Source organism: Parasteatoda tepidariorum, chromosome X2 (genome assembly GCF_043381705.1).
Source record: "Parasteatoda tepidariorum isolate YZ-2023 chromosome X2, CAS_Ptep_4.0, whole genome shotgun sequence".
NCBI classification, from domain to species: Eukaryota; Metazoa; Arthropoda; class Arachnida; order Araneae; family Theridiidae; genus Parasteatoda; species Parasteatoda tepidariorum.
In genome coordinates, this window is record NC_092215.1 from 49,872,576 (window position 1) to 49,889,596 (window position 17,021).

General features: G+C 27.9%; 1 protein-coding gene across 1 annotated transcript in view; it reads right to left on the bottom strand.

The window, feature by feature from the left end:
- Window positions 1–17,021, bottom strand: part of LOC107437390 (transient-receptor-potential-like protein) — a 264,329-nt gene that overhangs the window by 73,112 nt on the left and 174,196 nt on the right. Inside the window, exons 4-5 of the mRNA XM_071188199.1 lie at window positions 12,915–13,151; window positions 11,127–11,338 (exon numbers count right to left, since the gene is read on the bottom strand). Of these exons, the coding sequence (XP_071044300.1) occupies window positions 11,127–11,338; window positions 12,915–13,151 (449 nt within the window). The remainder of the gene's footprint in view (window positions 1–11,126; window positions 11,339–12,914; window positions 13,152–17,021) is intronic.

Below are 17,021 nucleotides of genomic sequence, written 5' to 3' on the forward strand. Positions count from 1 at the left end.
TTATATAATTATATTTTATTTTATTTGTGACAAGGATTCTAAAAATACATATAAAGAACCGTTGCCACGAAACACCAAACAGTCTACGAAAATCATTTTTAAATATCCCTGCCTTTTTAGATGTTATCAATGGTAGAACATTCCAAGTGCTTGAATGAAGAGCTGTGGTGACACAAGAGATATAACGCTCACCTCACATAAAGGTGTCCCAGGTTCTAATTCCAACGATGGTTGGTTAATACGAATTCTACACCCGACTAGCCTCAACCACTATGCTGATGTAAAATCTCCTCAGTGGTAGACGGATCAAGGATAAATGTCCCCTTGTCATCAGGCTAACCGTTTCAGATTTTCGTTGTCTTCTTCTCCATGTAACGCAAATGGTGGTTAGTTCTATCAAAAAATCCTCTACGAAGACAAATTTTTCCCAATACCTAATGCAGGACTACCCTTGTCTTTTGGATTAGATTCAAAATTACAATGCTGCCGAGTTGAACATGGGGAGTAGTAAAATCAAATTTAGGTGAGCTGCTTAACAACGGTTATAAAATTACAAAATTAAAAAAAATCTTGATTGATAATGATTCGATTACGTTTTATACAAAGTTTCTTTATGAAATATCCAGAGGAAAATATGAGTTGTTGTCAGAATAAATATTCAAATTAAAAGAAAAGGTCGTCAGAATTAAATGAAAAATTTAAAAACTAATTAATGTGTATTCGATTCCAATTTATTATGTAATCATTTTTGAAAATTTATTACATGTATTTATCTCCTTGTAATTTAACTCTTACATTAAAAGTAATACAATAAATATTTCTGTACTACCTAAGAAAATGATTCTTTTTTTCACAACGTTCAGCAAATCTTATTTTTTCTAACTTCAACTTGTGTTGAATATAAAGCGGCTGCAAAAACCTATTGGTTAAAAGCTTTTCAAAATAAGTAAACAGATTTACTGATTCACATACTACGTGAAGGAAAAGTGTTGAAAGGTTAAGAATGATTATTCAGCTGACAATTTTTAGGAATAGTCAATCAGAAGTAAGTTGAATTTTTAGATAGTTTCTGGTTAAAAAGAAATAAAATTTGAGCGTGTTAATACAAATTTTACTTCTTTTAACAAGATTAATCTTATTGCTATCATGGATTAAAAATAAGTTTTTTCGTATCTATCATGGTAAAATCACTGAAATTTTTTTTCCATATTAGGAATTTTGGAGATAAGGCAAATTTTTGAATAAATATTTATTTAAAAAGAGTAGTTTATAGCAAAAGAGTAGTTTTTGAAAAAATATCTAGTTATAAAAAGAGTAGGAATTTAGTAAGAAAATATTAATTACTCTAAAGAGCGATTTTTTTTTTGTTTTCTGTTCTATATATTTTCTTAAACAGATCAATACTTTTCTGTCGCTGATTTCAAATCTACAATCAGTTTTTTTCTCCAAAATATGTTTTATTTTATTTTTAACTTACATTTTTAGTCTATTTTGTGTAAATGTGCATGCTTAAAAACGTTATAATGGGTTCGCATAAATATTACGAAAAACTTCAAGGGGAGTTGGATCATATTTAAAGGATAAAAATTACATATGAACTGTTTTATCATGCGCTTCTGAACAGTTCATAATGGGGGGAAGCTCCCCTTTTCAATTATGATGACGTTTCCGTGCATGGGTTCCAGTGCAGTTTTAATTCTGATAATGTTCCTTAATTCTCCTAGAAGTTCGTCACAACAATCCACCGTTATATATAACGTCTTTGCGCTTATACATTTTTAAAACAGAATGGATTAAAATGCTTCCTTATAAAATAATATGTAGCTTCAGAAGCAAAACTAATTTTAGATTTGAAATCCTCACACAAAATTAAGTATTTGTATAAATGCAACAAAGAACTTGCTCCCCAGTGTAATTAATTTAGTAAAGTATTTTCGTCTTTTCTAAATATATTTTGAAGCATTTTTACGAAAAATCTAAATTGTTTAAGATAACTTTTACTGTGAATAGCTGACAGTATTGTATTTGTAGATCTCAAAATTTGCTTTGTACAGCTAAGAATCAAAAAATTATAATACATGTATGAAAGCTAGGAAAGATCTCAAAGAAAATTATGGAATAAAGGTTGCATAGATTTCAATACTTTCAGCTGATTTACAAATTTAGAAGAAGAGTAAAAAAAATAATAGTAATACCAAAGTAACTTCACAATCAATAGAGTTTTAACTACCTTTTTTTTTATATTTTCGTAGATCTACTGAACTGATTAAATATTTTTCAAGAGTCTGGTATTATTTTAAAGACTGATTTTTAATAATTTATAATTTCTAGAATACTGTTTGTAAAAATAGTAAAATAAAAGTACCCTGTTTTCACAAAACTACGGAATTTTTATTTTGTTTTATAACGGCTGTCAAACTGTCGACGTAGTTCTGAGTTTACGACTATCAATTTTCAATTCTGTAGCCTTGTTATTTTGAAGAAAAATCTGGAAGACAAGGGAACACTTGAATCAAGCATTGGGTGAACTAGCTTTCGGGGAGGAATTTTTGTTGGGGCTAAACCTGCATTTGCTTTACGTGGAGAGGAAAACCTCGAAAACCTCGCACAGTTAGCCTGGTGGCGAGATCCGTCACCAACTAAGGATATTTTAAGTCAGAACTGTAGTCGGTATGATTCGGGAGTAGAATTCGCTTCACCCAGCCGCAGCTGGAATTCGAACCAGGGTCACATCTTTGGGAGGCGAACGATCTTTTTCCTCAGGCACCGCTGCTCAGATTGCTGCTCTCTAAAAAATATTGCAACTTGAAACTTATATTTTTTATTTTGCTAAATAAGAAAAATAAAACTTCTAGTTTAATCCTGTTAAAGTTAGCAGCAACTGATAAGAAAATTGACACTAGTATCAGAAAAACTGCTTGGTACTACTAATTATTTTGAAATTTTTCGTTTCAAACCATAATTGAAGCATATAACATGACTTACCAAAGCTATTAATACACTGAGCACTAACAGTGTGGTGAAATCTACCTAATATTAACCGCGTTCCTGGTTCTTGGAGTTTACAGGGCGTGTAAATGTTGTCAGTAACTGATAAGAAAATTGACAATAGTTTCCAAAAAACTACTTGGAACTACTAATTATTTTAAAATGTTTCCTTTAAAACCATAATTGACCATTTCTTAACACAGCTATTAATACACTGAGAGAAAAGAAGTGTATTCAAAACCACTTAATATTAACCAAGTTCCTGGTTAATATTAAGTAGTTTTGAATTCGGTTACTGCATAAACGGAAAAAATTATCAAATGAACGGTAATTTTATCATCTCAGAACATCTTTTCATTTTTTTTTTCATTTTTTTTATCATCTTTTATCTTAGAGCATGGCATACAAACCATTTATTCGGTTACGACATGAAAGGGAAAGAATGATGAAATGAAAGGTTTAAGTACTATATAGTTTGGCTTTATTAACTAAAGTTGATTTTTTAAAATTTTTTTAAATTTTTTTTAAAATTTATTTATTAAGAAATGCAATTACCATACAGTACGGAACCAGAATTTACCGTCATTATACCAGAATTTTTTATCCGAGCAGGCAAGACATTTCTCACGTGATGTTTCTCCGACCGGAAAACCAGTTTTTTCTACTTGTTATTCAATGAAAAAACTGAGTATTGATGAGAAATGTTTATACAATCCGAACAAAAACCCATATAGAATGCTAGGATGCTAATATAAACAGAGTAGATATCCCTTTAAAATCAGGGCTATGATTAATAATGCATGAATTTAAAATAGAGAAAAAAGAAAGATTTGAAATTTATAAATTCCTGTAGAAGAAATTCCAGTAAAAAATACTAGCGCAAATTCATTTTTATTTCAAAATTTTGAAATGTGTGAGTTGTTATTCAAAATACAAATTAATTTCCAACACTCTTTCATTCCACATTTTGATTAGGAAAATAGTTATTTTTCCTTCTCTGAGATCTCAAAGACCTCTGAATTTACTCTAGGATCCACCTTTTCCTTGTTATACTTTGCATATCATTGATTTCTCCCAACCACAGTTAATGGACTGCAATGTAACTCTGCTTTGGAATGAAATTCATTTCACTTGTTTTCTCCCGTTCTCAAAATCATTACCCATCACTGTTTAATGTTTCTGCTTGGCGCTATGTTCCACATTGCACTTTAGATTTCTACTTCATACAGATATGGAAGAAGGGATTCAGAAGAGATTTTGCAAAGATGTAAATGATAATAACTTTTCTAGAGGGAGCAAAAAGTTGTCAGTTGGAATTAAAACTTGAGGTGAGATTTGGAAGAGATTAATGTTTCCTAATGTCTAAAAATAGCAGGAGGATTCTATTCGCTGTTTTATTTCAGTGCTGTTGTAAAAATTTAGGTACATGTATTTTAAAGTGAAGAATGACTAAATAAATTTGGTCTTAAAATGTAACAAATTTGTAGAATTTTATTTGTTTAAATGAGTGGTAAAAAAACTTAAAAACCTGGTTCCATTATTTAAGAAAACAATAGTGGTAACACGGAGCAAAAGCAATTACTGTACTGAATAAAGACGTAATTATGGTTGATAAACCAAAATATACGATATTTAAATCATTCACTTAATGATTCTTCCGTTCATATGATAACGGTTTACTAACAAATTCGTAGAATGTTATTAATTTAAATGAGAGGTAAAAGACTCCAAAAAACCTGTTTCATAATTTAAAAATGACCAATAGTGGTAACATGGATCAAAAATAATTACTGTACTGTATGGGGATGGCATTTCTGGTGAAAAAAATCTAATTCTGGTTAATAAAACCAAAATATACTGTTTTTAAACCATTCGTTTAATAGTTTTTCCTTTCGTATGGTAACGGTTTACCGGAAATTTGCATTTTTAAAGCTATAATTTTTATGACCACAAATTTAGTAAAAAATACAAATATGAAAAGTAAATTTGATCGAATAAATGATTTTCATGCTATGCTTTAAAATATTATGATAAAATTAGCAAATGTTATCACGTTTTCCAAATTTTGTTATATAGTATAAAATTATATTTTATTGTTAATTTTACCAAAATCATTATCAAAGCACTTTGGTAAAAATTACCGAAATTTTTGATGTTTCCATGGAGCCAGAAACATGATACATTTTACCACATTCTGGTAGTTTTGACAATGCTTTTTTTTCTGCGTGAAACATTCTGTGATCACGAAAAAGTGATCAGCAATGCCTCCCGTTCCTTTCCATGATATTTCTTTACTTCTGATGAAATTTATTTCCTCGAAGAAGTTGCAGTAATCTTTTCATCACTTTGACGAAAAGTTTGGTTGGGGTTTGTATCAGGAAATGGTTTCCTCAAAAACAAAGAAATTTCGTGAGATTTCAGTATTCATATTTTTACAGAGTATTATTGTCTTTAAACATTACTAATAAGTTAATCTCATTTTCAAACAACTCATTTTGTTACATTTCAGAAGAAAATCAAAAATTTGAATTTCTTCATCAGATATCTCAAACAGTTAAGAAATGAATTTAGTGTAACTTTTTCAATGTTTAAATTTTTATTTCCAAAATTATTGTAAAATAGCCGACAGCAGTCTGCCCATTCAATTAATCTTAAAGTTTACTGAAAAGAAAATTTTTTACCTTTAATTTTTTGAAACAGTTTACAACTTGTTTCGTTAAAAAACCATGAATACAAAACTATATGACTTTTAACCATTTGCAACTAGCATGGCTTCAAAACTCTAAAAAGGAAATTAAACTGGACATTTAAGCGAGGTTTTTCGATAGGTAATACGCATTTGAGTTAAGTTGTGTTTTATCAAGAGGAAATAATGTGGTGTCAACGCTGGGACGTGCACTTCCGTTTTGTCGGCCGAGAGATTGGCAGATTGACCCTCTCTGTAATAATATGTAACCAGCTGCCAGGAGTTAAGTGGCTTCCTTAGATGGACCTAATTGGTACGATAAAATTCTGGTTGTTTAACCGTATTAAGAGTTTTTCTAACAGTTAACAGTTTGAATACTATCTGATTTATGGTTATTCGACTGTTTTGTATGAATATAGTAAAATAAAAATGAACCGAAATGTTAATTTAACCATTTTCCTGTAGAAATTTCTGACAGTGAAATAGTCTAACAAAATTAATTTGCATGTTTATAGGTTAGCTATAAAGTCTACTTTTATATTTTGTGCAAAACGAATACTGTGGTTGTTTTGATAATATGCATATTTTTATTTTTCAATATTTTTTGTACATAAATCTGCGTTTACCATGCGAAATTATTAAAAGATTTTAAATTCGTGAAAAATATTTTATTTTAGAATATATTTTTATTACAAGAGAGTAAAACAAGAAGACAGCCAATTCAGTTAAACATATCTGATTATATTTCATTGATTTTTGTGAGTGCGTACTTATCTTCTGTGAACTAAATACTTATTGGTGGGTGATTTTAATGAGTATTCTTGGATGCTTTATTACTTTACGAATGAATATCTCAGTTGGCATTGATTTTGCTAATTAGCAAAGTGAAAGACCTGAGATAAATTTTTCAGAAGATTCCTCTGCACTTTGAAAAAAAGCTGTCTTCGCCAAATGGGTTTAATTTGCGAATTAATGATTGATCTCTGCAAACGAAATGGTAATTAGCGTTTGATTAAATATTACTGTCAGAACTGAATAGACAAATGATTGAATTGTTGAATTATTTATTATAATTGGATCAAATGATTGAAAGTCAAATGATTGAATTGTTAGATTATTTATTATATTTGAATTTAAATTTAACGTTAAATAGTTTTTATTTGGAAACATTTTCTTAAAATTTTGACATTTATTGTTATACTGTTAATTAAAATTATCTATAGAACTTGCTGTGTTGCAGAAGCAAAAATTAATTTCTTCAAATTTCAGAAATAGCTTCTTGTCTTGTACTAAAAAAAAACATATATTTTCTTTAACTTAAAATATATTTTTTAATAATTTCTAAGTGACTTGTGCGTTTTCCTTTAGATTCAGAATAAATAATCCCTAGTTGTCCAGCCTTAAACTTACCACTTCGGACATTTTACTGATAAGAATTTAGTTCAGGTACGTAAGTATATAATTATGCTAATAGTAATTCATACAAATAGTAATTTATACTAATAGTAATTTACACTAATATACTAAACTTATATTATTAAATTTATATTTGCTACTACTAATTTTCAATTTACTAATAATTTATGAGAATTAATAGCTCCTGAACATTATTGTTAATAATTACCAATCATTAATTAGAATTAGAAACTAATCTACCTAATTACTACTAGCTGTTACATTTAATTGATTATTAGTCAGAAACTACTAATTAGTATTACTATTCAATGGTTATTAATTAAAGTTCATAATTAATCCTCATTGATTATAATTTACAGTTACAAATTATTTGATTAAATATTAAATAATCATCAATCATATTGATTTATGGACAGTAATACACTAATCATTAATTTATTAATCATTAATTTATTAATCATTAATTAAAGTTAAAAACTACTAAAAATTAACTAACTAGTAGTAATTATTAATTAGAGCTAAAGCCACTTATTATTATTTATAATTAGTAATTTTAATCACAAGTAGAATTAGAAACTATTAATAAATAATTAAAACTTATAATTACTAACAATTAAATAAAATTAATAACTGCTATTCAGTGATTAAAGTTAGTAGTTATTACTCAGTAAGTAGATCGAACAACTATTAACAACTAATTTGAATAAAAAATTACTAATCATTAATTTAAACCTGTAGATAATATAATTAATTAAAGATAAAAATGATTACATATTACCATCTCTGATTCGAGATAATGACTAAAATACTATTTGATTTAATAAATATTTTGCACCAAGAGGAAGGTTTGTGAAAAGAATATTTTAGTCTTAATTTATTTTGTAAGTATTTGCACAAACACTGCCAGTGATTCATCCACAATGTATATTGAATTGTGTTAAATATATAACAAAATATAGCACTAAGTATATATATAGCACTTTAATTTCTATATATAGAAACAAATAGCGATACATGGAACATTTTAAATTTCAGATATTTAAACAAAGTTTTCATTAATTCTTTATTAGAATTATGAAATTATTGTAAATGATTTTGGTAATCAAGATAATTGGTAATCTGATTGCATTTTAACTTATATCATATTATAATGCACCCTGTGAAAAAATGTGCTGTCAAAACTAACGGAATATGGTATAGTTTATTGTGTTCCTGGTTCCATAGGAAAGTTTTATATTGGTTGAAATAACCAGAAAATATTATGTTACAATATGTGATATAATTTAATCAGTGTGGAAAAAATTTGGTAATTTCATTACAATTTCTCAGAGCCTAGAGTAAAAATTAGTCTTTCGGTTAAATTTACTTTTCAGTTTTGAATCTTTTGGTAAATAATTGGTATTCAGAACGATAATTTTAATTATCAAAATTTCCAGTCAACCGCTTCCATAAGAATGAAAAAATTAATACACGTTTATAATTACCATATATTTTTATTTTCATTACCAAAATTATGTTGTTGTTTTTTTACCTGCAGCGTTATTACTATACAGTACGTTAGTTTGGTCAGAATTTTTTTCCGTGTAAAATTAAAAACTGAAGAAATGTCAATTAATAAGAAAAAAGTTGAATATCAATAACTGAACTATTTGAACTTGATTAAATATAAATATATGTGTGATTATATTTAATAATCTAATTTTTTAAACTATTTACATGATAATTCAAGGTACAATTTAATTTGGATAAATTTATTTATATTTTTAAAACTTTTTTACGCTGTTGAATATTTAACGCTGATGACAGATACTGCGAACCATTTAAGAGGTTTAAAAAATAAAGGGGATCTAATATTCCCTAAAAAGAAAATCAATAGATTACCTACTTTATACTGTCCTCTTCAGCGTTTCTAATTTTTTCGATACTCAGAATCTGTTTTAACTCCAGAAATAAATATTTCATCGTTGAATTTACGAACCATAACTTTTCACGAGGCCTTAACAAAGAGCTTAAAAATTCTTTTATATTAAAATAATAATGTATTGACCTATGTTTCAATGCATCTTAACTCAATGGATTGTGGTACTTTCAATAAAGATATTTTATTGCCTCTACTAATATAATCGAAAAAAAAGTAACTTAAGAAAAATTCTTTTCTTTTTCAAGTGAATAGCGCTATTCAATCGATATTGCATTATGTTACGTTCCATAAAGTCTTCGAAGTATTCAGGTACTTTTTCCATGTAAATGACAACGTAAAAAAAGGCAACAAATTTTATATTTATAGAAGAATTTCAAGGGAATTCGTTTAAACTATTTATGCATATTAGATTGAGGGTCAATGATTCGTTTCTTTCACGTGCTTAAATTTACGACGAAGGAAAAAAAATACATTTTTAAACAACGAGCACTTGTAGGAAAATATTGCATATAAATTACTTTAATATTTATACTAGATTTTGTTATTAAATTGTTATTAAAAATGCATAAGAACATATTCGATTCTAGTATGAACCGTTTTTTCAAAATGAACTTTAATTAAGTAGTTTTAGATTTAGCAACGTATCACCAAAATAGAACCTGTTATTGGTGGGGACATCAAGGGTTTCAGTGATGTTTTGTCACTGAATATATTTCCACCCAAAAACAACAAAAGGAAACTAATGAGCTTCCTTCCAACTGGCCTACCCAATTGAGTTTCTCCCAACAAAACAAAAACAAAATTTCTGAATTGACTTCCTGAAGCAGTTGACAAACACATTCCAGATAAGTTTTTACGAATCATGCCAGTATTTGAACTGCTTAGGAGTAAAATAAATCAAAATCAAATCAAGTAATAAAATATTTTTTTTAATAAGTGATGATTTATGTCTCCTAATTTTCAGGAACTAAAAGAAACTTTTGTTTAGTCTTAATCTTTTTTTTTACTATAGCTTATCCTTTAAAATAATACATTTTTCAATTCTAAGAGATCTAAAGTCAAACTATTTTAACATTATATCTCGTTAAATGTGAATACTGGTAATCGACGGTAGTAAAAAGTTAAAAGCATGTATAATAGTAAGCAAATAACAAAAGAGAAAAGCTGAAAGGATATTTCAAGTTTAAAGATTTAAACATACACAAAATATGTAATTATTAGAAATATTTTGAAACATTCCAAATTTTGAAAAACTTTTAGTCAGTAAAGTAGAAAATTTAGCTAATCTAAAGCAAAATTAGTTTATTTGAAAACTCAGTTAAAAATTATTTATCAAACATTTCTCCGAAAAAATGTCATTTAAGGAAAGGTTTTATAGTATGCTTTCTTACTTCCAGTCATATTTCTAAAAGACATAAGGCATATCAATGCATACTTTTATTCCAAGTGTTTTGTCTTCTTACTCAAGTATTTTCTTGTAACAGGTGTCTTTTTTTATTTTGCAGGCTTGAATATTAAATTACTTCGAATTTGAAAGTTACACTGTTTTTTTTCTTTAAAAAAATCAATGCATATTCATATATGATTTAACATTTTAAAAACAACACATTTTTAAAATACTTTTTTAAAATTCAAATAAATAAATAAAGATTGGAAGAAGAAACGAAAGAAAAAAAGAAAGGAAAAATAAGTAAAGAAATAAAGAGAGAAAAATAAATAAAAGAAGAAAAATAACTAAATAAAGAAAGGAAAAAGAAAAGAAGGATAGAAAAGAAAGAAAAAATAAGCAAAGAAATAAAGAGAGAAAAATAAATAAAGGAAGAAAAAATAACTAAATAAAGAAAAAATAAAGGAAGGACGAATAAAAGAAAGATAGAAAAGAAAGGAAAAATAAGTAAAGAAATAAAGAGAGAAAAATAAATAAAGGAAGAAGAAATAACTAAATAAAGAAAAAACAAAGAAAGAAAGAATGAAAAAATAAGTAAAAATATAAAGAGAGAAAAAAGAAAAGAAAAGTAAATAAAAAAAGAAGGAAAGAAAAAATAAATAAAGAAAGAAAAAATAAAGAAAGTAAAAATAAATAAATAAATAAAGTTAATGAGAATAATATATTACCTGTGGTATATGAATTTCATAAAAGGAGAGCGAAAAATTTTCCCTAGTTGTGAACGAGGAAATATTAAGTAGTATAGCGCAATCAGAGGAATACAAGTAATTAAGCTGACGCATAAAATGATTTTCATGACTGCATTCCGTCTTCTCCATATCGGTAAACCTTCATACCAAATGGATGTTAATAACTGCTGGCAGTTGGGGTGGGCTACGAACTGAAACGAAATGTTATAAAATTATTGCTCATGAGCTTACACATTTAATATGAATTTCTAAATAAATTACATTTAAAATCATGAAACGATTTTTAATTTTCTACTTTATAGCACAATCAATTTAAAACATAGTCAAACTATCTTAAATTGAATACAATAAAATATTATTGATGCAAATGTTGGCTGTTATTTTACTGAGACTTCATTGGACTATTAAAAAATTATTGTATAAAAAATACGTATATGGTTACTTTCCCCCTCCCCCCATATGATCACATTGAAGGTTCAGATAGTTCGCATATGGTTTTGAGAGTTCTGAAAAGTCTTCAAAGAACGTTGTCAAGAGTGATCTTAAATTGTCATGTTGAACTTAAAGCTGCCCTCTTACGTTTGAACAAATGAAATTTCTGAACTTTTTACGCAAGTTCAAAGAAATTTGTATTTAACAATAACGTGAGATGGGATTCAGATAGTTCGTACATGGTTTTGAGAGTTCTGAAAAATCTTCAAAGAACGTTGTCGAGGGTGATCTGAAATTGTCATGTTGAACTTAAAGCTGCCCTCTTACGTTTGAACCAATGAAATTTCTGAACTTCTTACGCAAGTTCAAAGAAATTTGTATTTGCCAATAACGTGAGATGGGTAATAGCGTTAGTTTATAGCTAGACTATGGCCCACCTAGTGATATAACAATGTAAAGTTGGAACTTGTAGCGCTCTTTATAGGTTTTTTAGACCAATCAAATTTCTGAAATTCTTTATACCATACTAATGAAATTTCTGCCTACCAGTAACATGAGATGGATCTTAGCGTTAGTTTTAAAGTAGACAGTGGTCCACCAGCGAGTATAAATTGTCGTGTTTGCTCTTGAAGAACTCTTTATAAATTTTAAACTTCGGTCCCTAAGATGGGCCTGTAAAATTTTTACTTTGCATTGACGGGGGATGGGCCTAATCGTTGGTTTTACGCTTTACACTTTACGTACACTTTAAATATACATTCGTATTAATTCTTTCAAACAATGGTTATTTTGACCAGTTTATATAATGTTTTGCAAAATTATTACAGTTCTGTACTTAAAAGTGTATTTAATATAGCTCAACACCAAATATGGTTTCAATTTTACTCCAAAATTTTTAACATTGCATATTATAATCATCTTTAAATAAAATTGAAAGATGCTTAATTAGACTAATGAAATTTGTTTAAAAGGCAACACTTTAAAATTTATCCATTATAAATTTCGTAAACATTAAAATAGCAAATGTTTTAATACGTTTATGAAATTCCTTTAAAAGGGGAGTTTGCTTTACACTAATATCTTTGAAAAGTATTTGACAATAGAAATAGAAACAATTCTAAATCGCTTCTTGAAATTTGCTTAAATAATTTAATTTTTACACTTGATTAATTTTTTATTAAAAACGGAGGAAAGAATTTTGGTTTGTGTTAGAAATTTCTTTAAAAAGTTAATACTTAGTAATTATGTTTAATTTCATAAAATAAAGACTACGTATAAGTTAAACAAACTCATTTTTGTCAGTTACAAAATGTGGAATGCCTCCAAGGATTTTACCTGTTTCTGTTCGTATTTTAATGCCAACTTTAGTCGAGACAAAGATAATTTATCAGGATCTTCATCTTCTTGGAAGTTGGAATCTGTTTTCTTATTAAGAACAGCTATTACTTCCTCTGTGCTACGGCATAAATCTAAGAGATCACAGGAATATTTTTTACACTGGTTACTAAGTTCAACGTAAATTTCCTTAAACTCATTCTCCTGCATCGCTAGATGTTCCAATTCCCAAGATAGCTGAAAAAGAATTTTGTATTAGGAACGATATTAAAACAACTAAAACCATTTTTTTCATTTAAATAATTGTTTGCATTATTAGAATTTTCATTCTAAGGCTACGGTAAGATAACTGGCAGCAATCTGTCCATCCAATTAAAACTCTAAAGCTTATAGTGAAGAAAATTTTTTACCGTTACGGTTTTTAAACCGTTTACAACTAGCATGGTTTGAAAATCGTAAAAAAGAAATTTAACTGGATATTGGAGATTGCTTAGCAGCTTTATGGTGCTGCCATCTATGCATGGATGAGAGTATTGTATTCTAATAGCCCAGGATCACAAATCGGGGAAAGCTGGATACTTCATGTTTTAAAGGGAATGGAGGTAATACTGTGGTGTCAACGTGAAAACTATAGAAAAGAAATTTAATAGGATATTAAAGATAGGCGTTTCGTTAGGTAATGGACATTGGAGCTAGATTGTGGTTAAGTAGTGCTTTTTCAAATGAACTGTGGAATGTGATTTAATTAGTTTATCTTCACCACCAATCGTATGTACTACACCTATCATAAAAGAGAGGGGAAATACTAGACTTTATTGTGTTAAGCAGTTTAATGCTGCTGCCATTTATGTGAGCATGAGAGAGTGGTATTCTAAAACTCCGGGGTCACTAATTGGGAAGCATAGGATACTGGAAATTCTTCATAGGTTTAAAGGAAGGAAGGAAAAATTGTGGTGTCAACGATAAGAATCGGACCCGTGTTCTGACAATCATGAAATTAACAGATTATCTTCTCGGATATAATATGTACCCAGCTGTAAGGAACTAAGTGTCCTCATTAGGTGGACCTAGTTGGTGCAATAAAATTTTGATTGTTTTACCGTATTAGGTGAAAGCATTTAATAAACGGTTTTTCTGACGGTTAACGGGTGAATGTCTTGTTAATTATGGTTATTTGAGTATTTTTCTTGTATATGGTCAAATAACAATTAAATAAATTTTTATTTATCCATTTATTCAGCGAAATTTTTAACAGTTTATTTTTGCTCTTCATACTCTTTTTGAGGTAATTTATCTAAAATATGAATTTTCAAAAATTAAGATTTGTTTTTAAGCAAAGATAATTCATGTATATATCATGATATATCGTCTACAACCGGTTTCTCTCTTCAAGAAAAAGTTTTTCTAAACGACATTCTCTATTTTTTATCAAAATCTAGAAAATTAAAAACTTTATATATAACAAGGGTAAGCATAAATATCATTTGCCGATAAGGACACTTTCTTATTATGAGCTGTTTCTTCCTGCGCTTCTGAACTGGCCATAATAGGGAAAGAGCACCTAGTCGCGTACGATGACATTTCCGGGCAAGGGTTTCTATGCAATTTTAATCCTGATGATGATCCATATTCCTCTAGAAGTTTTACGCAATATTTAAGCGATCCTCTCTATAAATAACGTTTTTAAATTTGCACATTTTTGCAAAAAAAAAAAAGACTAAAACTATCCTTTAAAAAAATCTGTAGCATTATGAGTAAAACTAATTTCAAATTTTAAATACCTATACCGAAAAGGGCAAGATCAAGTATTTGTGCAAAAAAAATTTGTACGAAAAAAAATTGTTCCCCATTATAATTAATTAATCTAACTAAACTTGCCACTGATAATAATATAAATAAATAACATTTCTTTTTTAATATTTATGAAGCCTTTTTACAAAAACACTAACATAAGGGGAATCATAAAAATGCAAGAAAACGACGCAAATTATTGTACCAATACATTTATTCATTTGTTTATATAACAAGAAATAACGATTTTCCACGATATCTTTGCAGTTATTGTATTAATTTTTTTTCTCCCTACGTTCTTTTACTGAAAACTTTTATTTCAATACTTGTTAAATGCATTAAAAGAAAGTAGAAACTTGTGTTATGTCTAAAAGTTTGGCTATAAAAATAAAGAAAGACATAAAACTAAAACTTTGTTGCTCGTTTAGACTAAGAAAATTTTTTAAATGTAAATTAAGTTGAGTTCAATAGCACATATTTTACTTTTAAAAGCTTTAAGGCTCTGTTTCTCACCAAAAAATTCTTTTCAAACACAAAATAATGTCAATTTTATTTCTTAAGAAATTCATTTAGATGAACGTTTTTTCTTTTCTTTTTTGGAATATTTTGCTTAACATTATTAGAACGATTTTAAATTATTCATTTTATCATATCTCATATAATATTAGACTTTCTTTTAATGCTGGTATGTAATGAATATTTATAATTTGCAAGAGTTTTGCTTTAAAATTTGCTTTATTACTGTCTGACGAAAGTGTATTGGTAAATTTACGCTGTAATATATAATTGTATTAAGAATCCTGTTATCTTTATATGTTATCATTATATTTAACACTCCAAGTGTTGAGACCCTGGGTAAAATTTATGGAAATTTCCTTGCTATGCACTAAACTCCGATTGAAAAACAGGGGGGGGGGAGCTGGTCTTCTGTTTAAAGAAAGCTTGCACTTAAAAGTTGGGAAACAGACAGGATCAATGCTAAGGGATTAATTGAAAAAAGAACTTCCTTTAATATTTTAATCCTGATAGTATGCCAAAATTATGCAAAATATGCAGACACATATAAAAATATTTTATTATGTACTATATATACTAAAATGTTTCAGTCAATTCATAGAAATGTTCAGAAAGTCCTTAAAGCCCTTTAATTTGCTGATTAATACCATTCAAATTTAAGAAATCTATTCCTTACATTAAAAAAAAGAACTTTAAAACTTTTACTGGCTGAATTTTTGGAGTGTTAAATAATATCATAGAACTGTACAACTATGGACAGAAACGCACTTCAATTTTTATATTTGTATCTTTCTGAACCTAAAACGAAGCTTGAAATAGCTTTTTTTTAAGAAATATTTTGTAATTTTGTTATCGTAATCAACAATCCTAGATATAAAATTTACAGATGGCTTATAAAATTGACTTACTTTTGTGTATTTTATATTATCCCGGTAAATATTAAGATAATTTTCCCAGCGTTGTATATGTTTGAGCATGTCCTATGATATCGCACTTTTTGTTTTGTTTGACGATGTTTTATTTTTGTCGCTTAATAGGGAAATGGCTAATGAGATTCAATCAATCTATTAGGCACAAAATTTTCCATTTTGGGAATATGTTCCTTTCTCAAAAAAAAATATACTGCATAAAATTCTGGATTAAATTACTGTAAAAAGTACTGGCATCCTGAGTGCAGCATCCGTAAAACCCATTTGACCGTAAAATCCAATTTTACTGCAAAACTTTTAAACGAAATTTTAAAAGTAAAATTTTTTTAGCTACGGTGACACAGTGATTTTACTGTAAACGTTACTGTATCAAAATTACAGTACATCAGAATCTTACTTAAAAAATGGATTTGACGATACAAAATACTGGCATGCTGAATGCTGGAATATTATTTACCGTAATTTGATCTGGATTTTTTCATACTGCAGGTAAAACTTAATTATTTCATTAGAATTTAATTCACAAAATAAAGACGTCTTTGTTCACCATTATACTTTTCGAATTATATTTTTCCTCTATATCCTTTAAATACGACTTTTTAAAAAAGTGGTAGTCAGTAATCTAAATTATCCGCTTTTTTGGCACAAATATCCTACCACTTTTGTCTTAAAAGTATTTTTATTATTATTCACAGGGATCAACAACATGATTCGACAAATATTAACTGAAGCTGTTAACTTTTTGAACTCAAGGCTCTTTTACAAAATTTAAATAATGGAATTTACCATTTAAAGTTCACAAGGCGGTATAATTCAACGTTTACATACTTATTTTATAATACATGGAGGTAACTAAAGTAGTTAGTAAAAA